The following is a 25,104-nucleotide window of genomic DNA, read 5'->3' on the forward strand; positions in this document are numbered from 1 at the left end:
TTTGCGTATCAAAACCCACGTAGGTGTGAACAGCCCCTCGATTTATCTCGACGCAGGATCACCATTTTGCTAAGCATTCTTGCTTTGTATACGTAGAGTAAGTATAAACCAGCCTGTAGTGTTGACCAACCCCCTCTGTGTCCTGTGCTTTTAGGAGCATCGTTCCTTGGATAAAGAAGTTTGGCACCAATCCCATCTCTGGAGAGGTAAGTAGTCAACCAACCACAACAGGATTGTTCCTGGCAGGTCTAAGAAATAGATTATTTTAAGCATGACAGTACCTCTCCCAGCCACTGGAGGGAGTCAACCTCCACAGCATGTTGAGACGGTCGTCTGAGTCAGAGCTCTATATATAATGACGAGATGCTCATGACTCCGTCCCAACAATCGGAGTCGTTATCCCAAAGGCGGGAAGGCAAGGCGACAAGCTTCGGTCCAAAATAAGCCCATAGTAACGCATTGGACTTATTTTGGACAGATTTAGGTTATAGAGTGAAACCTCTGGCTTGGCCTCTTCCTCTCTGGCTGAGTGCATGTCTTTCCATGTGGACTTTACAGGGAAGCCCCCCCTAGCATACCAGCTACCATTCTTTCCTCAATTAAAGTAACTGAGTTTCAACTTGGTGGATAAAACACATGTCCAGGTCACGCCATGACAGGTTTATAATAATAATTCCATGTGCACCAACTGATAGATGAGACGTGCTCGTATCAATCAGCCTGCACATGTGTCAGTGTGTGGGTGAGAGAGCGACACTTAATGTGTGTCCGTCCAGCTGGATCCTGCTGTCAGGATTGATTAGTCTGGCTGCAGAGAGATGTTTTCTAGACCAGGGAGGTAAATAACCCTGGTCCCGGAGTGCTGAAGGTACAAAACATGTACGGTTGAAACCCGACCTGGAAAACCAGGCGTATTGAATTAATTAAGACAATCATTGAACTGATCAATTAGGTCAGGTGGTCAGGTGTGGTGCCAAGTTGGACCCAAATCCTACTGTACCTGTGGTTGTCTATCCCTGTTCTAGATACGTCTGGACTAGTTCTGCTGAGGCTGTGGTTGTTTATCCCTGTTCTAGATACGTCTGGACTAGTCCTGCTGAGGCTGTGGTTGTTTATCCCTGTTCTAGATACGTCTGGACTAGTCCTGCTGAGGCTGTGGTTGTCTATCCCTGTTCTAGATACGTCTGGACTAGTCCTGCTGAGGCTGTGGTTGTCTATCCCTGTTCTAGATACGTCTGGACTAGTCCTGCTGAGACTGTGGTTGTCTATTCCTGTTCTAGATACGTCTGGACTAGTCCTGCTGAGGCTGTGGTTGTCTCCCTGTTCTAGATACGTCTGGACTAGTTCTGCTGAGACTGTGGTTGTCTATTCCTGTTCTAGATACGTCTGGACTAGTCCTGCTGAGGCTGTGGTTGTCTATCCCTGTTCTAGATACGTCTGGACTAGTCCTGCTGAGGCTGTGGTTGTCTATTCCTGTTCTAGATACGTCTGGACTAGTCCTGCTGAGGCTGTGGTTGTCTATCCCTGTTCTAGATACGTCTGGACTAGTCCTGCTGAGGCTGTGGTTGTTTATTCCTGTTCTAGATACGTCTGGACTAGTCCTGCTGAGGCTGTGGTTGTCTATTCCTGTTCTAGATACGTCTGGACTAGTCCTGCTGTGGTTGTTTATCCCTGTTCTAGATAAGTCTGGACTAGTCCTGCTGTGGTTGTTTATCCCTGTTCTAGATACGTCTGGACTAGTCCTGCTGAGGCTGTGGTTGTCTATCCCTGTTCTAGATACGTCTGGACTAGTCCTGCTGAGGCTGTGGTTGTTTATTCCTGTTCTAGATACGTCTGGACTAGTCCTGCTGAGGCTGTGGTTGTCTATTCCTGTTCTAGATACGTCTGGACTAGTCCTGCTGTGGTTGTTTATCCCTGTTCTAGATAAGTCTGGACTAGTCCTGCTGTGGTTGTTTATCCCTGTTCTAGATACGTCTGGACTAGTCCTGCTGAGGCTCTTGCTCTCTCTCCACTTGTGAAGGAATAATTCAGGGGTCGTTCCACCTCAAAGCACAAGAAAGAGGATTTCAGCTTCCACCATCTGAGCCTGTTCTGAAATCGTTTCTGTAGTTAGTAACAGATGATTATAATTTCTGAAGCATTATTTTGTAAAAGTTTTAATGTGATCTCTGATAAATTAAGGTAATTGATTGCACCCAAATTGGCATTTAAATAATAAAAAATAATTATAGTATTTGGATAGTATTCAATATTATATCCAACATCCAATTTGGACCAAACTTCTTCCTTCTAATGGGTAAGTTGTATCAAATGGACCCCCCCCCCCCCCACACACACACACACACACACCAATCCCACCCTAACAACAGTTAAATTAAATACAAAAACAACCAGTATACAGTATCAGTTCTTTGTTTGACAAGATGTATGGAGCTGCGTCTTGGCGTATTGGTTCTTCATACTATCTAATGTATTCTCGTGAAGATAGACGGTGCATTCGGAAAGTATTCAGACCCCATGACTTTTCACACATTTTGTTAGCCATATAATACAATTTATTAAATAGTTGTTTTCCTCATTAATCTACACACACTACCCCATAATGACAAGGCAAAAACAGATTTTTAGAAATGTTTACAAATTTATAATTAAAAATATAGAAATATCACATTTCCGACTTCAACTGTATGTAAGTTTACATACACCTCAGCCAAATACAATTAAACTACATTTTTCACAATTCCTGAAATGTAATCCTAGTAAAAATTCCCTGTCTTAGGTCAGTTAGGATCACCACTTTATTTTAAGAATGTGAAATGTCAGAATAATAGTAGAGAATCTTTTCTTTCATCACATTCCCAGTGGGTCAGAAGTTTACAAACACTCAATTAGTATTTGGTAGCATTGCCTTTAAATCGTTTAACTTGGGTCAAACGTTTCATGTGGCCTTCCACAAGCTTCCCACAATAAGTTGGGTGAATTTTGGCCCATTTCCTCCTGACAGAGCTGGTGTAACTGAGTCAGGTTTGTAAGGCCTCCTTTCTCACACATGCTTTTTCAGTTCTGCCCACACATTTTCTATTGGATTGAGGTCAGGGCTTTGTGATGGCCACTCCAATACCTTGACTTTGTTGTCCCTTAGCCACTTTGCCACAACTTTGGAAGTTTCTTTGGGGTCATTGTCCATTTGGAAGACCCATTTGTGACCAAGCTTTAACTTCCTGTCTGATGTCTTGAGATGTTGCTTCAATATATCCACAACTTTCCTTCCTCATCATTCCATCTATTTTGTGAAGTGCACCAGTCCCTCCTGCAGCTAAGCACCCCCACAACATGATGCTGCCACCCCCGTGCTTCACGGTTTGGATGGTGGTCTTCTGCTTGCAAGCCTCCCCCTTTTTCCTCCAAACATAACGATGGTGATTATGGCCAAACAGTTCTATTTTTGTTTCATCAGACCATGGCTGTTTTGGAGCAGTGGCTTCTTCCTTGCTGAGCTGCCTTTCAGGTTATGTCGATATAGGACTTGTTTTACTGTGGATATAGATACTTTTGTACCGGTTTCCTCCAACATCTTCACAAGGTCCTTTGCTGTTGTTCTGGGATTGATTAGCACTTTTTGCACCAAAGTACGTTCATCTCTAGGAGACAGAACGCGTCTCCTTCCTGAGCGGTATGATGGCTGCATGGTCCCATGGTGTTTATACTTGCTTACTATTGTTTGTACCGATGAACATGGTACCTTCAGGCATTTGGAAATTGCTCCCAAGGATGAACCAGACTTGTGGAGGTCTCCAATTTATTTTATGAGGTCTTGGCTGATTTCTGTTGATTTTCCCATGATGTCAAGCAAAGAAGCACTGAGTTTGAAGGTAGGCCTTGAAATACATCCACAGGTACACCTCCAATTGACTCAAATTATGTCAATTAGCCTATCAGAAGCTTCTAAAGCCAAGACATAATTTTCTGGAATTTTACAAGCTGTTTAAAGGCACAGTCAACTTAGTGTATGTAAACTTCTGACCCACTGGAATTGTGATACAGTGAAATAATCTGTCTGTAAACAATTGTTGGAAAAAATGATTTGTCATGCACAAAGTAGATGTCCTAACCGACTTGCCAAAACTATAGTTTGTTAACAAGAAATTAGGGTAGTGGTTGAAAAATGAGTTTTAATGACTCCAACCTAAGTGTATGTAAACTTCAGACTTCAACTGTGAGTATTCAGACCCTTGACTCAGTACTTTGTTGAAGCACCTTTGGCAGTGATTACAGCCTCTAGTCTTCCTGGGTTTGACGCTGCAAGCTTGGCACATCTGTATTTGGGAAGTTCCTCCCATTCTTCTCGGCTGATACACTCAAGCTGTCAGGTTGAATGGGGAGCGTTGCTGCACAGCTATTCTCAGGTCTCCACATATGATCGCTCGGGTTCAAGACTGGGCTCTGGCTGGGCCACACACGGACATTCATAAACTTGTCCCGAAGCCACTCCTGCGTCTATCTAAAAAAATATATATATATATTTTTAAACCACTCAGAGTAAATGAGTCATTTTAGTCTCCAGCATGTTTTACCATAAAGTACCCGTATTTGACCATTAGAGGCCGCTGTTCCTGGTACAGCTCCACACTGTCCATTTAGCTGGTCTCTTGTGTGTTTTAAAATGTATTAGAACATTGCCTCTTCAACTTAGGGTAGAAAACCAATTGTCTCCTTTATAAATAATGAATCATCAAAATGAGCCAGTACATTATTAGATGTTCTTTACCATTCGGCCATCAGATTTGCCACCAATAGCTTACAATTGGCTCATTCATCCCCCCCCTCCTCTCCCCTGTAACTATTCCCCAGGTCGTTGCTGTAAATGAGAACGTGTTCTCAGTCAACTTACCTGGTAAAATAACGGATACAAAAAAAAAAATAGGACACATCACTGCCCCTCTATACTCCTCTGTAAACTGGTCATCTCTGTATACCCGTCACAAAACCCACTGGTTGATGCTTATTTATAAAACCCTCTTAGGCCTCACTCCTCCCCCCTATCTGAGATACCTACTGCAGCCCTCATCCTCCAACATACAACACCCGTTCTGCCAGTCACATTCTGTTAAAGGTCCCCAAAGCACACATCCCTGGGTCGCTCCACTTTTCTGTTCACTGCAGCTAGTGCCTGAAACGAGCTGCAACAAATACTCAAACTGGACACTTTTATCTCTTCATTCAAAGGCACATTCTCATTCCTTCTCTTCTCCCTCAGAAACTGGAAGCGAAGTCCCTCATCAAGCTAAACTTCGCCAAGAACAACGATGGTAGGTTTTTCAGTGATATTCAAAGCGTTCCGAACGACCTTCATTCCCAACTTTAGTCTCAAGTCTAACTGACTGCAGAACTGTCATCGTAGGACAGACTGCTAACTGACCACAGGAGCGTCTTCGTAGGACAGACTGCTAACTGACCGCGGGGCCGTCATCGTAGGACAGACTGCTAACTGACCGCGGGGCCGTCATCGTAGGACAGACTGCTAACTGACCGCATGGCCGTCATCGTAGGACAGACTGCTAACTGACCACGGGGCCGTCATCGTAGGACAGACTGCTAACTGACCGCGGTAGCGTCATGGTAACTACCCTACTTTTTCATTTGGCCAGGTAAATACCACTGTCCCGTCCTGTACACAGTCTTCACAAACAACTCCCATATCGTCACCAACAAGCTCACTGGCAATGTGTTCTCTCACGAGGTAAGATATTCTGGGGGGTTTTAAAACACACACACACACACACACGAGGTTAACGCGATGGGCCAGTAAGCGAAAGGTCACTGGATCGAACCAGGAAGATAAAAATGTGCATTAGAGCAAGACTCTCAACCCTGACTGCCCCAGGGTCGCCGTAGGTGATGATTGACCCTGGCCGTGACCCCACTCTCTGAGGGCGTCTCAAGGGGGAGTTGGGGATATGCAACAAAAACACGTTTCCAATTCACGTGTATTAATACACACTGGTGTGAAATAGGATAAATCTAGGGAAAGGAAACAGGGGGGTACCTAGTCAGTTATAATGGTTTTACCACAGCTACAACACTATTAAAAGGGGGGTACCTAGTCAGTTATAATGGTATTACCACAGCTACAACACTATTAAAAGGGGGGTACCTAGTCAGTTATAATGGTTTTACCACAGCTACAACACTATTAAAAGGGAAAGGGGGATACCTAGTCAGTTATACAACTGAATGAATTCAACTGAAATGTGTCTTCCACATTTAAGCCAACTCCTCTGGAATATAAGGGGCAGCAGGTAGCCTAGTGGTTAGAGGCAGGTAGCCTAGTGGTTAGGGTTGGACTAGTAACCAGCAGGTAGCCTAGTGGTTAGGGTTGGACTAGTAACCAGCAGGTAGCCTAGTGGTTAGGGTTGGACTAGTAACTAGCAGGTAGCCTAGTGGTTAGGGTTGGACTAGTAACCAGCAGGTAGCCTAGTGGTTAGTGTTGGACTAGTAACCAGCAGGTAACCTAGTGGTTAGTGTTGGACTAGTAACCAGCAGGTAGCCTAGTGGTTAGTGTTGGACTAGTAACCAGCAGGTAGCCTAGTGGTTAGAATCTGTCATTCTGTCCCTGAACAAGGCAGTTAACCCACTGTTCCTAGGCCGTCATTGAAAATAAGAATTTGTTGACTTGCCTAGTTAAATAAAGGTTAAATTAGCACCCACCTGATGATGATGAGAATTCCACACGTTGTTTCTAAGAAGTGTCTTTACCTCAGGCTGTGGAACAGCTCAACGTCAAGACGAAGAGTTACAGAGACCTGCTCTCTGATGAACCTTTCACCAGACAGGACATCATCACCCTGCAGGTATTCAATGTGGATGTTTACTGATCTTCATCATGTCTGTTCTGAGCCTGAAGCCTGCTATAAGCATCATGGGAAATGTAGGATTCAGGTTGTAAATGTAGTCCTGAGTCCTTAACTTTTTCTGGTGTTTGTTTCTACACGACAGGATCCAACCAACCTGGATAAGTTCAATGTCTCGGACTTCTTCCACGTCAAGAACAACCTCAAAGTACTGGACCCTGGTGGGTAACTGTTGGGTCTGAGTCCCAAATGGTCAACTATTCCCTATCTATTGCACCATAGGGTTCTGATCTAAAGTAGTGCACTATGTAGGGGGCCATAGGGCTCTCGTCTAAAGTAGGGGGCCATAGGGCTCTGGTCTAAAGTAGTGCACTATATAGGGGGCCATAGGACTCTGGTCTAAAGTAGTGGGCCATAAGGCTCTGGTCTAAAGTAGTGCACTATGTAGGGGACCATAGGACTCTGGTCTGAAGTAGGGGGCCATAGGGCTCTGGTCTGAAGTAGGGGGCCATAGGGCTCTGGTCTGAAGTAGGGGGCCATAGGGCTCTGGTCTGAAGTAGGGGGCCATGGGGCTCTGGTCTGAAGTAGGGGGCCATAGGGCTCTGGTCTGAAGTAGGGGGCCATAGGGCTCTGGTCTGAAGTAGGGGGCCATAGGGCTCTGGTCTGAAGTAGGGGGCCATAGGGCTCTGGTCTGAAGTAGGGGGCCATAGGGCTCTGGTCTGAAGTAGGGGGCCATAGGGCTCTGTTCTGAAGTAGGGGGCCATAGGGCTCTGGTCTGAAGTAGGGGGCCATAGGGCTCTGGTCTGAAGTAGGGGGCCATAGGGCTCTGGTCTGAAGTAGGGGGCCATAGGGCTCTGGTCTGAAGTAGGGGGCCATAAGGTTCTGGTCTAAAGTAGTGCACTATATAGGGGGTAGGGGATGTTTGATGGAAGGACCTCTCTGGGTGTTCCTGTTTGAGATGGCGTTGAGGAGGAAGTTGTTTTTCTAAACTCCAATGTTTTTGCTGTGTGTAGATGAGGAGAAGGCTAAGCTGGACCCTGGTTACCACCTGAACAGTACGAACATGGAGACCAGAGAGACCCTGGCTGAGCTCTATAAGGATTATAAAGGAGACGCTCTACTGGCCTCCACCATGAAGGAACCACAGGCCAAGAAGACAGACAAACTTAACGCGGTGATGACACTGACCCCTGTCTGTCTGTCTCTGTCTGTAACCCTCTCTATCCTGTCTGTCTGTCTGCCTGTAACCCTCTCTATCCTGTCTGTCCTGTCTTCCTGTAACCCTCTCTATCCTGTCTGTCCTGTCTACCTGTAACCCTCTCTATCCTGTCTGTCTTGTCTACCTGTAACCCTCTATCCTGTCTCTGTCTGTCTGTAACCCTCTCTATCCTGTCTGGTCTGTCTGTCTCTGTCTGTCATTAATAAAGTAACAATGATAGTAGTAGTGGAAACAGACTGTGCTCTGTGGGCAGCCTGACTGTGCTCTGTGGGCAGCCTGACTGTGCTCTGTGGGCAGCCTGACTGTGCTCTGTGGGCAGCCTGACTGTGCTCTGTGGGCAGCCTGACTGTGCTCTGTGGGCAGCCTGACTGTCCTCTCTGGGCAGCCAGGTTTGTCTGTGACGACCGGTCTCTATAGCCAGACTGTCCTCTCTGGACAGCCAGGTCTGTCTGTGACGACCGGTCTCTATAGCCAGACTGTCCTCTCTGGACAGCCAGATTTGTCTGTGACGACCGGTCTCTATAGCCAGACTGTCCTCTCTGGACAGCCAGGTCTGTCTGTGACGACCGGTCTCTATAGCCTGACTGTCCTCTCTGGGCAGCCAGGTTTGTCTGTGACGACCGGTCTCTATAGCCAGACTGTCCTCTCTGAGTCTGTACCTAGTCAGTGTTTTCCTCATTGGTGGCTGGGCTGAAAGATGTTGGTGTGAGGGGAGTCACCATGGTAACGTCAGTCTGTCTGGGTGTTGTTAACGTTCTAAGAGGGACTGCTCAGCCCAGGTGACGTTCCCACTGTTCTGCCGTGTCCTACTTCTGGGAAACAGGAATGTTGGAGCAGTGCACTACTGCTGGCCATAAGCTGTAGGGCTGTAGAGCTATAGGGCTGTAGGCCTGTAGAGCTGTTATAGAGCTGTAGGCCTGTAGAGCTGTAGGCCTGTAGGCCTGTAGAGCTGTAGAGCTGTAGAGCTATAGGGCTATAGGGCTGTAGAGCTGTAGGCCTGTAGAGCTGTAGAGCTGTAGGCCTGTAGAGCTGTAGGCCTGTAGAGCTATAGGCCTGTAGAGCTGTAGGCCTGTAGAGCTATAGAGCTATAGGCCTGTAGAGCTGTAGGCCTGTAGAGTTGTAGAGCTATAGAGCTATAGGCCTGTAGAGCTGTAGCGCTATAGGGCTGTAGGCCTGTAGAGCTATAGGCCTGTAGAGCTATAGGCCTGTAGAGCTATAGGCCTGTAGAGCTATAGGCCTGTAGAGCTGTAGCGCTATAGGGCTGTAGGCCTGTAGAGCTATAGGCCTGTAGAGCTATAGGCCTGTAGAGCTATAGGCCTGTAGAGCTATAGGCCTGTAGAGCTATAGGCCTGTAGAGCTATAGGCCTGTAGAGCTGTTGTAGGGCTGTAGAGCTGCTGTAGGGCTGGAGAGCTGTAGAGCTGTTGGGCTGTAGGGCTTTAGGATTGTAGAGCTGTAGATCTGTTGGGCTGTAGAGCCTAGGTGTTCAGTGTCGAAGGCAAGGTGTTATTGACAGGACCAATGACTCACCTCCCTCCCTCGGGTTTACAGGCAGAGTATCTAGGGGCTAAGGGTTTAGTGTGTAGGGTACTAACTGTTTTCTCTCCCTCCCCTAGGCTCATTACTCTACTGGCAGAGTGTCTGCTTCCTTCACCTCCACAGCCATGACCCCTGCTACCGAACACACTGCGGGTTAGTAGTCTCTGGTGGTAACAACACACTGCGGGTTAGTAGTCTCTGGTAACAACACACTGGGTTAGTAGTCTCTGGTAACAACACACTGGGTTAGTAGTCTCTGGTAACAACACACTGCGGGTTAGTAGTCTCTGGTAACAACACACTGCGGGTTAGTAGTCTCTGGTAACAACACACTGCGGGTTAGTAGTCTCTGGTAACAACACACTGCGGGTTAGTAGTCTCTGGTGGTAACAACACACTGCGGGTTAGTAGTCTCTGGTGGTAACAACACACTGCGGGTTAGTAGTCTCTGGTAACAACACACTGCGGGTTAGTAGTCTCTGGTGGTAACAACACACTGGGTTAGTAGCCTCTGGTAACAACACACTGGGTTAGTAGCCTCTGGTAACAACACACTGGGTTAGTAGCCTCTGGTAACAACACACTGGGTTAGTAGTCTCTGGTAACAACACACTGCGGGTTAGTAGTCTCTGGTAACAACACACTGGGTTAGTAGTCTCTGGTAACAACACACTGGGTTAGTAGCCTCTGGTAACAACACACTGGGTTAGTAGTCTCTGGTAACAACACACTGCGGGTTAGTAGTCTCTGGTAACAACACACTGCGGGTTAGTAGTCTCTGGTAACAACACACTGCGGGTTAGTAGTCTCTGGTGGTAACAACACACTGCGGGTTAGTAGTCTCTGGTGGTAACAACACACTGGGTTAGTAGTCTCTGGTGGTAACAACACACTGGGTTAGTAGCCTCTGGTAACAACACACTGGGTTAGTAGCCTCTGGTAACAACACACTGCGGGTTAGTAGTCTCTGGTAACAACACACTGGGTTAGTAGCCTCTGGTAACAACACACTGGGTTAGTAGTCTCTGGTAACAACACACTGCGGGTTAGTAGTCTCTGGTAACAACACACTGCGGGTTAGTAGTCTCTGGTAACAACACACTGCGGGTTAGTAGTCTCTGGTAACAACACACTGCGGGTTAGTAGTCTCTGGTAACAACACACTGCGGGTTAGTAGTCTCTGGTAACAACACACTGCGGGTTAGTAGTCTCTGGTAACAACACACTGCGGGTTAGTAGTCTCTGGTAACAACACACTGCGGGTTAGTAGTCTCTGGTAACAACACACTGCGGGTTAGTAGTCTCTGGTAACAACACACTGCGGGTTAGTAGTCTCTGGTAACAACACACTGCGGGTTAGTAGTCTCTGGTAACAACACACTGCGGGTTAGTAGTCTCTGGTAACAACACACTGCGGGTTAGTAGTCTCTGGTAACAACACACTGCGGGTTAGTAGTCTCTGGTAACAACACACTGCGGGTTAGTAGTCTCTGGTAACAACACACTGCGGGTTAGTAGTCTCTGGTAACAACACACTGGGGGTTAGTAGTCTCTGGTAACAACACACTGGGTTAGTAGTCTCTGGTAACAACACACTGCGGGTTAGTAGTCTCTGGTAACAACACACTGCGGGTTAGTAGTCTCTGGTAACAACACACTGCGGGTTAGTAGTCTCTGGTAACAACACACTGCGTTAGTTAGTAGTCTCTGGTAACAACACACTGCGGGTTAGTAGTCTCTGGTGGTCTCTCCACTCAGAGAACAGCTCAGCAACATGTCTGTGTTTGAGGAACACATTATGTTTTTTCTGGTTGTTGTAGATGCCATCTCAGACGACACGGTGCGTTATTCCTATGTGAAGAAGAAAGGCTATGTTCGGCTCCACACCAACAAGGGAGACATCAACCTGGAGCTGTACTGTGACAAGGTGTGTGGTCCTTCGTAGTTCACTTTAGTCCAACATGGCTCTTGCCATGGTGGGATAGTGTGTTCCATTTCCCTCGTCCAGCCCTCTTTCTTCTCTCCTCCCTCTTTCCTCTCTCCTCCCTCTTTCCTCTCTCCTCCCTCTTTCCTCTCTCCTCCCTCTTTCCTCTCTCCTCCCCCTCTCCTCCCTCCTCCCCCTCTCCTCCCTCTCTCCTCCCTCCTCCCTCCTCTCCCTCCCTTGCTCTCTCTCTCTCCCTCTCTCTCTTGCTCTCGCTCTCGCTCTCCTCCTCCCTCCATGCATGGTTTTCCCTCAAAGTCAATTAACTTCCAAAATAACATTGTCGCTGTTGTAGAACGTTCATTATAATTGGTGATTTTGTGAATGTATGAACCCCATCAGGTAGCCTGATTTTCAGATGTCACGAAAACAAGATTATCAGGGAAATCCTTCTTCCGACACAGCATGTTAGCATTTTTAAATCCAACTATTATATAAATCGTTCTATTCAGAATAATCATATTATTGTGTGCCAGCCGTGTTCCTATTGGTCAGTCACCGGGATTGGCTCGTATCACCAGCCACACTACACGATGAATGCACTGCCAGAACTTTGTGGGCGCCTACGACCTCACGGAACGAGGAGCCAAGACGTAGTGGTACTGAACCAGGAGCCAAGACGTAGTGGTACTGAACCAGCAGTCCTAGACCCTGTCTCACTGAACGAGGAGCCAAGACGTAGTGTTACTGAACCAGCCAAGACGTAGTAGTACTGAACCAGCCAAGATGTAGTGGTACTGAACCAGCCAAGACGTAGTGGTACTGAACCAGCAGACCTAGACCCTGTCTCACTGAACCAGCAGACCTAGACCCTGTCTCACTGAACCAGCCAATACGTAGTGGTACTGAACCAACAGACCTAGACCCTGTCTCACTGAACCAACAGACCTAGACCCTGTCTCACTGAACCAGCAGACCTAGACCCTGTCTCACTGAACCAGCAGACCTAGACCCTGTCTCACTGAACCAGCAGACCTAGACCCTGTCTCACTGAACCAGCAGACCTAGACCCTGTCTCACTGAACCAGCAGACCTAGACCCTGTCTCACTGAACCAGCAGACCTAAACCCTGTCTCACTGAACCAGCCAATACGTAGTGGTACTGAACCAACAGACCTAGACCCTGTCTCACTGAACCAGCAGACCTAGACCCTGTCTCACTGAACCAGCCAAGACGTAGTGGTTCTGAACCAGCCAAGATGTAGTGGTACTGAACCAGCCAAGGCGTAGTGGTACTGAACCAGCAGACCTAGACCCTGTCTCACTGAATCAGCAGACCTAGACCCTGTCTCACTGAACCAGCCAAGATGTAGTGGTACTGAACCAGCAGTCCTAGACCCTGTCTCACTGAACCAGCCCAAGATGTAGTGGTACTGAACCAGCAGACCTAGACCCTGTCTCACTGAACCAGCCAAGATGTAGTGGTACTGAACCAACAGACCTAGACCCTGTCTCACTGAACCAGCCAAGGCGTAGTGGTACTGAACCAGCAGACATAGACCCTGTCTCACTGAACCAGCCAAGATGTAGTGGTACTGAACCAGCAGACCTAGACCCTGTCTCACTGAACCAGCCAAGACGTAGTGGTTCTGAACCAGCAGACCTAGACCCTGTCTCACTGAATCAGCAGACCTAGACCCTGTCTCACTGAACCAGCAGACCTAGACCCTGTCTCACTGAACCAGCCAAGACGTAGTGGTTCTGAACCAGCCAAGATGTAGTGGTACTGAACCAGCCAAGGCGTAGTGGTACTGAACCAGCAGACCTAGACCCTGTCTCACTGAATCAGCAGACCTAGACCCTGTCTCACTGAACCAGCCAAGATGTAGTGGTACTGAACCAGCCAAGATGTAGTGGTACTGAACCAGCAGACCTAGACCCTGTCTCACTGAACCAGCAGACCTAGACCCTGTCTCACTGAACCAGCAGACCTAGACCCTGTCTCACTGAACCAGCAGACCTAGACCCTGTCTCACTGAACCAGCCAAGACGTAGTGGTTCTGAACCAGCCAAGATGTAGTGGTACTGAACCAGCCAAGGCGTAGTGGTACTGAACCAGCAGACCTAGACCCTGTCTCACTGAATCAGCAGACCTAGACCCTGTCTCACTGAACCAGCCAAGATGTAGTGGTACTGAACCAGCCAAGATGTAGTGGTACTGAACCAGCAGACCTAGACCCTGTCTCACTGAATCAGCAGACCTAGACCCTGTCTCACTGAACCAGCCAAGACGTAGTGGTACTGAACCAGCCAAGACGTAGTGGTACTGAACCAGCAGACCTAGACCCTGTCTCACTGAATCAGCAGACCTAGACCCTGTCTCACTGAACCAGCCAAGACGTAGTGGTACTGAACCAACAGACCTAGACCCTGTCTCACTGAACCAGCCAAGACGTAGTGGTACTGAACCAACAGACCTAGACCCTGTCTCATTGAACCAGCCAAGACGTAGTGGTACTGAACCAGCAGACCTAGACCCTGTCTCACTGAACCAGCAGACCGAGACCCTGTCTCACTGAACCAGCAGACCTAGACCCTGTCTCACTGAACCAACAAACCTAGACCCTGTCTCACTGAACCAACAGACCTAGACCCTGTCTCACTGAACCAGCAGACCTAGACCCTGTCTCACTGAACCAGCAGACCTAGACCCTGTCTCACTGAACCAGCCAAGACGTCTGACAATCCTTTACGACCTATGACTTTGTCACACGGCGTGGACATGCTGTCTGGGACGGCAAAATCGTGGTGTATGACTGCTAAAATCAGTCTGTGAGGGGGGGAGCCATTAACAAGCCTTCTGGAAATATGATGTGGAGTGACACAGGACAGGTCTTTAACTTTGTCTCGTACAGGACTGTGGTTTTAAAAACTCCTCCTGCTCTCTCGCCCAGGTTCCTAAAGCAGGAGAGAACTTCACCAAGCTGTGTAAGAAGGGTTACTATGACGGAACTGTCTTCCACAGATCTATCAGGAACTTCATGGTGAGACTAAACACACTACTGCTTCATTATGACTCACCTGTCTCAACACTACTGATTCATTATGACTCACCTGTCTCAACACTACTGATTCATTATGACTCAACCTGTCATCACTACTGATTCATTATGACTCACCTGTCTCGACGCTACTGATTCATTATGACTCACCTGTCTCGACGCTACTGATTCATTATGACTCACCTGTCTCGACGCTACTGATTCATTATGACTCACCTGTCTCGACGCTACTGATTCATTATGACTCACCTGTCTCGACGCTACTGATTCATTATGACTCACCTGTCTCGACGCTACTGATTCATTATGACTCACCTGTCTCGACGCTACTGATTCATTATGACTCACCTGTCTCGACGCTACTGATTCATTATGACTCACCTGTCTCATCACTACTGATTCATTATGACTCACCTGTCTCCACTACTGATTCATTATGACTCACCTGTCTAGAATTAACTATACTCACCACCTGTTACCACAACAAACACTTTGTTAATTCATCAATGTTTGTAAATAGATATATTTCCCAATGTGTTTCAGATCCAAGGAGGAGACCCAACTGGGACTGGTTTAGGTAAGTTTAGACCCTACAACATGAGTAATGGAGAGTAAAACCCCTTGACTACTGTGGGAGGGGGGGGCGTACGGTGGGGGCGTACGGTGGCGTACGGTGGGGGCGTACGGTGGGGGAGGGGGGGGGGCGTACGGTGGGGGCGTACGGTGGGGGAGGACGGTGGGGGAGGGGGGGGGAGGACGGTGGGGGAGGGGGGGGCGTACGGTGGGGGAGGGGGGGGCGTACGGTGGGGGAGGGGGGGGCGTACGGTGGGGGCGTACGGTGGGGGAGGGGGGGGGGGGGGGGGCGTACGGTGGGGGCGTACGGTGGGGGAGGGGGGGGGGGGCGTACGGGGGGGGGGGGGGGCGTACTGTGGGCAGGTGGAGAGCTGCTCTAGCAGGCGTCGGAGGGGCCTTTATTGCGACCCCCAGTACTACCTATTAGACTAGTGTGTGTGTGTGTGTGTGTGCCAGCCAAATTATGTCTGGGACACTAAAATTACACCAAGAAAAAAGAATGAGCTTTGTGATGTCTCTGAAACAACACATCTATTACTCGTAAGAGGTGACTAATGTGGTAAATTTAATAATTAAACATTTTTAACCAAAATATCATAGAGACGACGTCAAAAATGTTCACCTGCCCCTTTAAGGGCGGGAGGTTACCGTGGTAACGTCACTGGAGTCATGTTAGTGCCTGTGAGATTGAGTCTGACGAGTAGAAGCCTTGTCTTTTCTTCCCTAGCTGATGAAAGTCAAAAGTTAGGAGAAAAACAACCTAGCTTGTGAACAAAACAATGTGAATATTCAAGAAACACAACGACAGTCTCACTGACCACCTTTCAACTAGGCTGGTGAAGTGGACATCTGACCACCTTTCAACTAGGCTGGTGAAGTGGACATCTGACCACCTTTCAACTAGGCTGGTGATTTGGACATCTGACCACCTACCAACTAGGCTGGTGAAGTGGACATCTGACCACCTTTCAACTAGGCTGGTGAAGTGGACATCTGACCACCTGCCAACTAGGCTGGTGAAGTGGACATCTGACCACCTGCCAACTAGGCTGGTGAAGTGGACATCTGACCACCTACCAACTAGGCTGGTGAAGTGGACATCTGACCACCTTTCAACTAGGCTGGTGAAGTGGACATCTGACCACCTTTCAACTAGGCTGGTGAAGTGGACATCTGACCACCTTTCAACTAGGCTGGTGATTTGGACATCTGACCACCTACCAACTAGGCTGGTGAAGTGGACATCTGACCACCTTTCAACTAGGCTGGTGAAGTGGACATCTGACCACCTGCCAACTAGGCTGGTGAAGTGGACATCTGACCACCTTTCAACTAGGCTGGTGAAGTGGACATCTGACCACCTTTCAACTAGGCTGGTGAAGTGGACATCTGACCACCTTTCAACTAGGCTGGTGAAGTGGACATCTGACCACCTTTCAACTAGGCTGGTGAAGTGGACATCTGACCACCTGCCAACTAGGCTGGTGAAGTGGACATCTGACCACCTGCCAACTAGGCTGGTGAAGTGGACATCTGACCACCTTTCAACTAGGCTGGTGAAGTGGACATCTGACCACCCGCCAACTAGGCTGGTGAAGTGGACATCTGACCACCTGCCAACTAGGCTGGTGAAGTGGACATCTGACCCGCCAACTAGGCTGGTGAAGTGGACATCTTTACCCGCCAACTAGGCTGGTGAAGTGGACATCTTTACCCACCAAAATCGACCGCCATTTGTCAGGTTGCGGATGTTAATTTGTAGCCCTGGGTGGATGTGATCATGTCTGTATGTTTGGCAGAGAGCCAGCTGTGCGGAGGGAAATGTCAGCCAGGTGATAAATTATGCACTAATGTCACCAGGTGTGTTTATGGATGAGAGGAGACAATCAGGAGATGATTGGCCAGCTAGCTGTAAAATTATCCCAGCATGCACAGGACTGTAGAACACGCCTCCGTTCAATAGATTCTCCGTCGTCGTTGTGAAAAGACGAGATCCTAGCCAGCTTGTTTTGAAATGAATGTTTAACAAGGTCTGGTTTAGACAAGACACCGGTCCTGTTGGGCTGGGCGATATGGCCAAAATATAATTTCAAGGTATACGTTATTTTATGTTTTTAAATGGATGTTATTTGGTGGCAACGCAGGGCGTGGCCCTAGGGCGGCGACGCAGGGAGGGAGGGTGGCCCTAGGGCGGCGGCGACGCAGGGAGGGAGGGTGGCCCTAGGGCGGCGGCGACGCAGGGAGGGAGGGTGGCCCTAGGGCGGCGGCGACGCAGGGAGGGAGGGTGGCAACGCAGGGCGTGGCCCTAGGGAGGCGACGCAGGGAGGGAGGGTGGCAACGCAGGGCGTGGCCCTAGGGCGGCGACGCAGGGAGGGAGGGTGGCAACGCAGGGCGTGGCCCTAGGGCGGCGACGCAGGGAGGGAGGGTGGCAACGCAGGGCGTGGCCCTAGGGCGGCGACGCAGGGAGGGAGGGTGGCAACGCAGGGCGTGGGCGGCGACACAGGGGGGGAGGGTGGCGACGCGGGGTGGGCGGCGACGCAGGGGGCGGCAGGGTTTTGATTTGATTTCCTTGTGTGTTTGAATAACGGGGTTGTTTAGTGGAGTTTTAACAGGAGACTCTCTCAGGGTTCATCTCTTGGGGTTTCAGTGCATTGAATTGTTATGAGGTTTTGTGGCTTAATTTCCAATGGTGCCACCATTTCACTGCCCTGTAATTTAGATTTCCAGTCAAAGGGAGTCGACTGAGTTACTGCTCCTTTATGTAGGATAATTCTGGGTCTAGATGTTCTATTGGATTTTTCTCCCAATACTTAGAATCCTAATTACAAATTGGTTAATCTCACTCTGTCTGCCCCCCCCCCCCTCGCTCGCGCTCTCTGTCTTCCCCCCCCTCGCTCGCGCTCTCTGTCTTCCCCCCCCTCGCTCGCGCTCTCTGTCTTCCCCCCCCTCGCTCGCGCTCTCTCTGTCTGCCCCCCCCCCTCGCTCGCGCTCTCTCTGTCTGACCCCCCCTCGCTTGCTCTCTCTCTCTCTCTGACCCCCCCTCGCTCGCTCTCTCTCTCTGACCCCCCCTCGCTCGCTCTCTCTCTCTGACCCCCCCTCGCTCGCTCTCTCTCTCTGACCCCCCCTCGCTCGCTCTCTCTCTCTGACCCCCCCTCGCTCGCTCTCTCTCTCTGACCCCCCCTCGCTCGCTCTCTCTCTCTGACCCCCCCTCGCTCGCTCTCTCTCTCTGACCCCCCCTCGCTCGCTCTCTCTCTCTGACCCCCCCTCGCTCGCTCTCTCTCTCTGACCCCCCCTCGCTCGCTCTCTCTCTCTGACCCCCCCTCGCTCGCTCTCTCTCTCTGACCCCCCCTCGCTCGCTCTCTCTCTCTGACCCCCCCCTCGCTCGCTCTCTCTCTCTGACCCCCCCTCGCTCGCTCTCTCTCTCTGACCCCCCCTCGCTCGCTCTCTCTGTCTGATACCCCCTCGCTCGCTCTCTCTCTCTGTCTGACACCCCCTCGCTCGCTCTCTCTCTCTGTCTGACCCCCCCTCGCTCGCTCGCTCTCTCTCTGTCTGACCCCCCCTCGCTCGCTCGCTCTCTCTCTGTCTGACCCCCCCTCGCTCGCTCGCTCTCTCTCTGTCTGACCCCCCCCTCGCTCGCTCTCTCTCTGTCTGACCCCCCCCCTCGCTCGCTCTCTCTCTGTCTGACCCCCCCCTCGCTCGCTCTCTCTCTGTCTGACCCCCCCCCTCGCTCGCTCTCTCTCTGTCTGCCCCCCCCCTCACTCGCTCTCTCTCTCTGCCCCCCCCTCGCTCGCTCTCTCTCTCTCTCTCTGCCCCCCCCTCGCTCGCTCGCTCTCTCTGTCTGCCCCCCCTCGCTCGCTCTGTCTGCCCCCCCTCGCTCGCTCTGTCTGCCCCCCCTCGCTCGCTCTGTCTGCCCCCCCTCGCTCGCTCTGTCTGCCCCCCCTCGCTCGCTCTGTCTGCCCCCCTCGCTCGCTCTGTCTGCCCCCCCTCGCTCGCTCTGTCTGCCCCCCCCTCGCTCGCTCTGTCTGCCCCCCCTCGCTCGCTCTGTCTGCCCCCCTCGCTCGCTCTGTCTGCCCCCCCTCGCTCGCTCTCTCTCTCTCTGCCCCCCCGCTCGCTCTCTCTCTGCCCCCCCTCGTTTGCTCTCTCTCTGTCTGCCCCCCCCTCGCTTGCTCTCTCTCTGTCTGCCCCCCCCTCGCTCGCTCTCTCTCTGTCTGCCCCCCCCTCGCTCGCTCTCTCTCTGTCTGCCCCCCCCCTCGCTCGCTCTCTCTCTGTCTGCCCCCACCTCGCTCGCTCTCTCTCTGTCTGGCCCCCCCCCTGCTCGCTCGCTCTCTGTCTGACCCCCCACTCGCTCTCTTTGTCCCCCCTTCGCTTGCTCGCTCTCTGTCTGCCCCCCCCCCCCTCGCTCTCTGCCCCTCTTCAGGAGGAGAGTCATTCTGGGGTAAGCCCTTCAAAGATGAGTTCCGTCCCAACCTGTCCCACACCGGACGAGGGGTTCTCAGCATGGCCAACTCAGGACCCAACACCAACAAGTCCCAGTTGTGAGTTGTCATTGTCTTATGTCCCAGTTATCCCTCTTTCCTCCTAAAGTGTGCACTGGTTCACTTCCCTTAACTGATTTGAAAGGAAATGGCTGGTATCAGAAATGTGGTGGAAACCTCCACTAGCCCAAGCCGCCTCCAATGCTTTTACATTTGTAGGAAGTAGTGAACGAGTGTACACTTCAGCATGAAGTGATACTGTCTTTTGCTCCCTCCTTTTGCTCCCGTTACTCTCTCCCCCATTTTGCTCCCGTTACTCTCTCCCCCATTTCCTCCCGTTACTCTCTCCCCCCATTTCCTCCCGTTACTCTCTCCCCCCATTTCCTCCCGTTAGTGTGTCTCCTTCCCCCCTTTCCTCCTGTTAGTGTCTCTCTCCCCCCATTTCCTCCCGTTAGTGTGTCTCCCTCCCCCCTTTCCTCCTGTTAGTGTCTCTCTCCCCCCCATTTCCTCCCGTTAGTGTCTCTCTCCCCCCATTTCCTCCCGTTAGTGGAGCCGAAGAGACATTGACCTGATGATATTAGAGAGGCCGTGCTGCTGAGATGTTATGACAGAGACATTGACCTGATGACATTAGAGAGGCCATGCTGCTGAGATGTTATGACAGAGACATTGACCTGATGACATAGAGGCCATGCTGCTGAGATGTTATGACAGAGACATTGACCTGATGACATTAGAGAGGCCATGCTGCTGAGATGTTATGACAGAGACATTGACCTGATGACATTAGAGAGGCCATGCTGCTGAGATGTTATGACAGAGACATTGACCTGATGACATAGAGAGGCCATGCTGCTGAGATGTTATGACAGAGACATTGACCTGATGACATTAGAGAGGCCATGCTGCTGAGATGTTATGACAGAGACATTGACCTGATGACATTAGAGAGGCCATGCTGCTGAGATGTCATGACAGAGACATTGACCTGATGACATAGAGAGGCCATGCTGCTGAGATGTTATGACAGAGACATTGACCTGATGACAGAGAGGCCATGCTGCTGAGATGTCATGACAGAGACATTGACCTGATGACATTAGAGAGGCCATGCTGCTGAGATGTCATGACAGAGACATTGACCTGATGACATTAGAGAGGCCATGCTGCTGAGATGTCATGACAGAGACATTGACCTGATGACATTAGAGAGGCCATGCTGCTGAGATGTCATGACAGAGACATTGACCTGATGACATTAGAGAGGCCATGCTGCTGAGATGTCATGACAGAGACATTGACCTGATGACATTAGAGAGGCCATGCTGCTGAGATGTCATGACAGAGACATTGACCTGATGACATTAGAGAGGCCATGCTGCTGAGATGTCACGACAGAGACATTGACCATACTTGAATGTGTTGTTTCCTTTCCCAGCTTCATCACCTTCCGGTCATGTCCTTACCTGGACAGGAAACATACCGTGTTTGGAAGGTAAGAGACATACGGATTTCATTTAAAATATCTCTGTTGTATTGGTTGAATATGTGATGGAGATGGCATGTCTGTGCTCTGGGTACCAGACTGGCCAGAGAGCCCGGGTTCTAACCCCGGACCGGAGAGCCCTGTTTGGTTGTAATGGGGGGGGAGGAGGCATTGCTGTGCCCTCTTCGTGTGTTTGGATCATGATAGATCCTTTTGTACACTGCTCAAAAAAATAAAGGGAACACTTAAACAACACAATGTAACTCCTAGTCAATCACACTTCTGTGAAATCAAACTGTCCACTTAGGAAGCAACACTGATTGACAATACATTTCACATGCTGTTGTGCAAATGGAATAGACAACAGGTGGAAATTATAGGCATTTAGCAAGACACCCCCAATAAAGGAGTGGTTCTGCAGGTGGTGACCACAGACCACTTCTCAGTTTCTATGCTTCCTGGCTGATGTTTTGGTCACTTTTGAATGCTGGCGGTGCTTTCACTCTAGTGGTAGCATGAGACGGAGTCTACAACCCACACAAGTGGCTCAGGTAGTGTAGCTCATCCAGGATGGCACATCAATGCGAGCTGTGGCAAGAAGATTTGCTGTGTCTGTCAGCGTAGTGTCCAGAGCATGGAGGCGCTACCAGGAGACAGGCCAGTACATCAGGAGACGTGGAGGAGGCCGTAGGAGGGCAACAACCCAGCAGCAGGACCGCTACCTCCGCCTTTGTGCAAGGAGGAGCAGGAGGAGCACTGCCAGAGCCCTGCATAATGACCTCCAGCAGGCCACAAATGTGCATGTGTCTGCTCAAACGGTCAGAATGTCAAGCATCACTTCTGGAAGAAATCTGGCACCATCCCTACGGTGAAGCATGGTGGTGGCAGAATCATGCTGTGGGGATGTTATCAGCGGCAGGGACTGGGGAGACTAGTCAGGACCGAGGCAAAGATTAATGGATCAAAGTACAGAGATCCTTGATTGCGCTCAAGACCTCAGACTGGGGTGAAGGTTCACCTTCCATCAGGACAAAGAAATAATTTAATCAATTTTAGAAAAAGGTTGTAGCCTCACAAAGTGGAAAAAGTCAAGGGGTCTGAATACTTTCCAAAGGCACTGTATGTATGTGTCACTGTGTAGAGTGAAGGTAAATCTTGAGTTTGTCCCCTTCTGGTTGCACACGTGACCATATTGGTAGAAATGAGGTGAAACTGATTTAAGTTTCCCTGCATTAAAGTCCCCAGCCACTAGGAGCGCCACCTCTGAATGAGCGTTTTCTTGTTTGCTTATGGCCTTTTTAATACAGCTCAGATCGGTCTGCGGTGGTATATAGACGGCTACGAAAAATATAGATGAACTCTCTTGGTAAATAGTGTGGTCTACAGCTGATCATGAGGTATTCTAACGGAGGAGAGAAGAACCTCGAGACTTCCTTAATATTAGAGATCACACACCAGCTGCTGCTAACAGAGACACACCCCTCCCCCCTTAAGCTCCCCCGACGTTGTGGTTCTGTCCGGCCGACACGTAGAAAGGGAAGCTTTGTGTAGTTTTGAAGATATGTTGTCTTGTTTCTTCCCAGGGTGGTGGGAGGCTTCGAGGCTCTGACAGCCATGGAGAACATAGAGGCTGATCCTAAAACCGATAAACCCAAGGTACACACACACACACACACACACCAGGGTTTCCGTTAGGAAAAATGTGGCGTGGTGTATTTAACCAGCAGCGTTTTAAATTGACTGGACATTTTGAGAAATGTACAGGACCCATATGCATTGGGTGGATATGAAATAACATGAGAATATAGTAATTCATCTCAACAGTCGAGGAAGCAGTGATTCTTACCCACTTTGAGGATGTTAAGTTTACTTTTCATCAGCCAACGAGACGAGTAACGAACGGCAAAAATCACTAGCCAATGTCAATCTGCTGTCTGCCAGAGTAGAAAAGTGAACCTATTCTATTGGTCAGCTTGTTGAGAAAGAAATGGCCTTTTCTCAAACAGACTCTGGGACAGTTGTGAGATGATGGATCCCTAATTCATACAACCAGCAGGCCTAGGCTAATTAAAAAAATTTAAAAAATTAAAGTTAAGTATCTAATGAAACAGATCAGAACGTTGAGCTTAAAATGTTGCTCAACAATGTATTCACGTAAGCGCAGCAATGCGCAGTAGGCGATGCGTAAATGTGAGATCCATAGTGTAATTAACGGGAGAACACTGTCAACAGCATGTACACTGTACACCTGCAAGTGTAACGCATTCCACTAAATTATGCAAATTCACAGACTGATAAGCACGATGTATTTCCGTCAATGGATATGCTAAAAAGAATTATTTTTCTTCTCTCGGACAATGGGCCAGCGGCAATCTTATTTATCGTCTTTTCTATCTTTTTTCTATCTTTTTTTTATTTTTATTATCGGCTAAAAGCCAGCTATTACCGGCTAACGGAAACTGACACACACACACACACACTGTATGGAGCAGAGAAGTACAATCAATATCCCTCGTTTTATCTCCTTCCTCCTGTCTGCTGTTGTGATCCCCTGTTCACACCTGTTACCTGTCACTCACTTAAGTAGAAACAGACTCCCAGAATTCAGTTGTAACTTATCTAGAACTGACTGAAGACACCAGCGACCACTAACCCAGCGAGGGCTTAAACTGTACTTTCTCTTCTCTTTCTCCAGTCTGAGATCAAGCTGCTGAGTGCCACTGTGTTCGTGGACCCGTATGAAGAGGCAGATGCCCAGGTTGGTTTGTGTGTTTGGTCTATGAATTACAGTAATGTGTTGTCAGTTAGCTGCCCGACGCGTTTCAACTGTCGTCAGTTAGCTGCCTGACGCGTTTCAACTGTTGTCAGTTAGCTGCCCGACGCGTTTCAACTGTTGTCAGTTAGCTGCCCGACGCGTTTCAACTGTCGTCAGTTAGCTGCCTGACGCGTTTCAACTGTCGTCAGTTAGCTGCCTGACGCGTTTCAACTGTCGTCAGTTAGCTGCCTGACGCGTTTCAACTGTTGTCAGTTAGCTGCCTGACGCGTTTCAACTGTTGTCAGTTAGCTGCCTGACGCGTTTCAACTGTTGTCAGTTAGCTGCCTGACGCGTTTCAACTGTCGTCAGTTAGCTGCCCGACGCGTTTCAGCTGTTGTCAGTTAGCTGCCTGACGCGTTTCAACTGTCGTCAGTTAGCTGCCCGACGCGTTTCAACTGTTGTCAGTTAGCTGCCTGACGCGTTTCAACTGTCGTCAGTTAGCTGCCTGACGCGTTTCAACTGTTGTCAGTTAGCTGCCCGACGCGTTTCAACTGTTGTCAGTTAGCTGCCCGACGCGTTTCAACTGTCGTCAGTTAGCTGCCTGACGCGTTTCAACTGTCGTCAGTTAGCTGCCTGACGCGTTTCAACTGTCGTCAGTTAGCTGCCTGACGCGTTTCAACTGTTGTCAGTTAGCTGCCTGACGCGTTTCAACTGTTGTCAGTTAGCTGCCTGACGCGTTTCAACTGTTGTCAGTTAGCTGCCTGACGCGTTTCAACTGTCGTCAGTTAGCTGCCCGACGCGTTTCAGCTGTTGTCAGTTAGCTGCCTGACGCGTTTCAACTGTCGTCAGTTAGCTGCCCGACGCGTTTCAACTGTTGTCAGTTAGCTGCCTGACGCGTTTCAACTGTCGTCAGTTAGCTGCCCGACGCGTTTCAACTGTCGTCAGTTAGCTGCCCGACGCGTTTCAACTGTTGTCAGTTAGCTGCCTGACGCGTTTCAACTGTCGTCAGTTAGCTGCCTGACGCGTTTCAACTGTTGTCAGTTAGCTGCCTGACGCGTTTCAACTGTCGTCAGTTAGCTGCCTGACGCGTTTCAACTGTTGTCAGTTAGCTGCCTGACGCGTTTCAACTGTTGTCAGTTAGCTGCCTGACGCGTTTCAACTGTTGTCAGTTAGCTGCCTGACGCGTTTCAACTGTTGTCAGTTAGCTGCCTGACGCGTTTCAACT

General features: G+C 49.7%; 1 protein-coding gene across 2 annotated transcripts in view; it reads left to right on the forward strand.

The window, feature by feature from the left end:
• The window catches only part of ppil2 (peptidylprolyl isomerase (cyclophilin)-like 2), a 30,019-nt gene that overhangs the window by 2,357 nt on the left and 2,558 nt on the right, over positions 1-25,104 (forward strand). For both annotated transcript variants that reach the window (XM_036936551.2, XM_036936552.2), the window contains exons 5-18: positions 155-206; positions 5,258-5,309; positions 5,649-5,740; positions 6,762-6,851; positions 6,997-7,072; positions 7,865-8,025; positions 9,685-9,760; positions 11,428-11,534; positions 14,483-14,572; positions 15,134-15,167; positions 19,581-19,698; positions 21,077-21,133; positions 22,708-22,780; positions 23,820-23,882. In XM_036936551.2, coding sequence (XP_036792446.2) covers positions 155-206; positions 5,258-5,309; positions 5,649-5,740; positions 6,762-6,851; positions 6,997-7,072; positions 7,865-8,025; positions 9,685-9,760; positions 11,428-11,534; positions 14,483-14,572; positions 15,134-15,167; positions 19,581-19,698; positions 21,077-21,133; positions 22,708-22,780; positions 23,820-23,882 — 1,141 coding nt within the window. The remainder of the gene's footprint in view (positions 1-154; positions 207-5,257; positions 5,310-5,648; positions 5,741-6,761; positions 6,852-6,996; positions 7,073-7,864; positions 8,026-9,684; positions 9,761-11,427; positions 11,535-14,482; positions 14,573-15,133; positions 15,168-19,580; positions 19,699-21,076; positions 21,134-22,707; positions 22,781-23,819; positions 23,883-25,104) is intronic.

Source organism: Oncorhynchus mykiss, chromosome 11 (genome assembly GCF_057628025.1).
Source record: "Oncorhynchus mykiss isolate SJ-2025 chromosome 11, ASM5762802v1, whole genome shotgun sequence".
In the NCBI taxonomy this organism is placed as follows: Eukaryota; Metazoa; Chordata; class Actinopteri; order Salmoniformes; family Salmonidae; genus Oncorhynchus; species Oncorhynchus mykiss.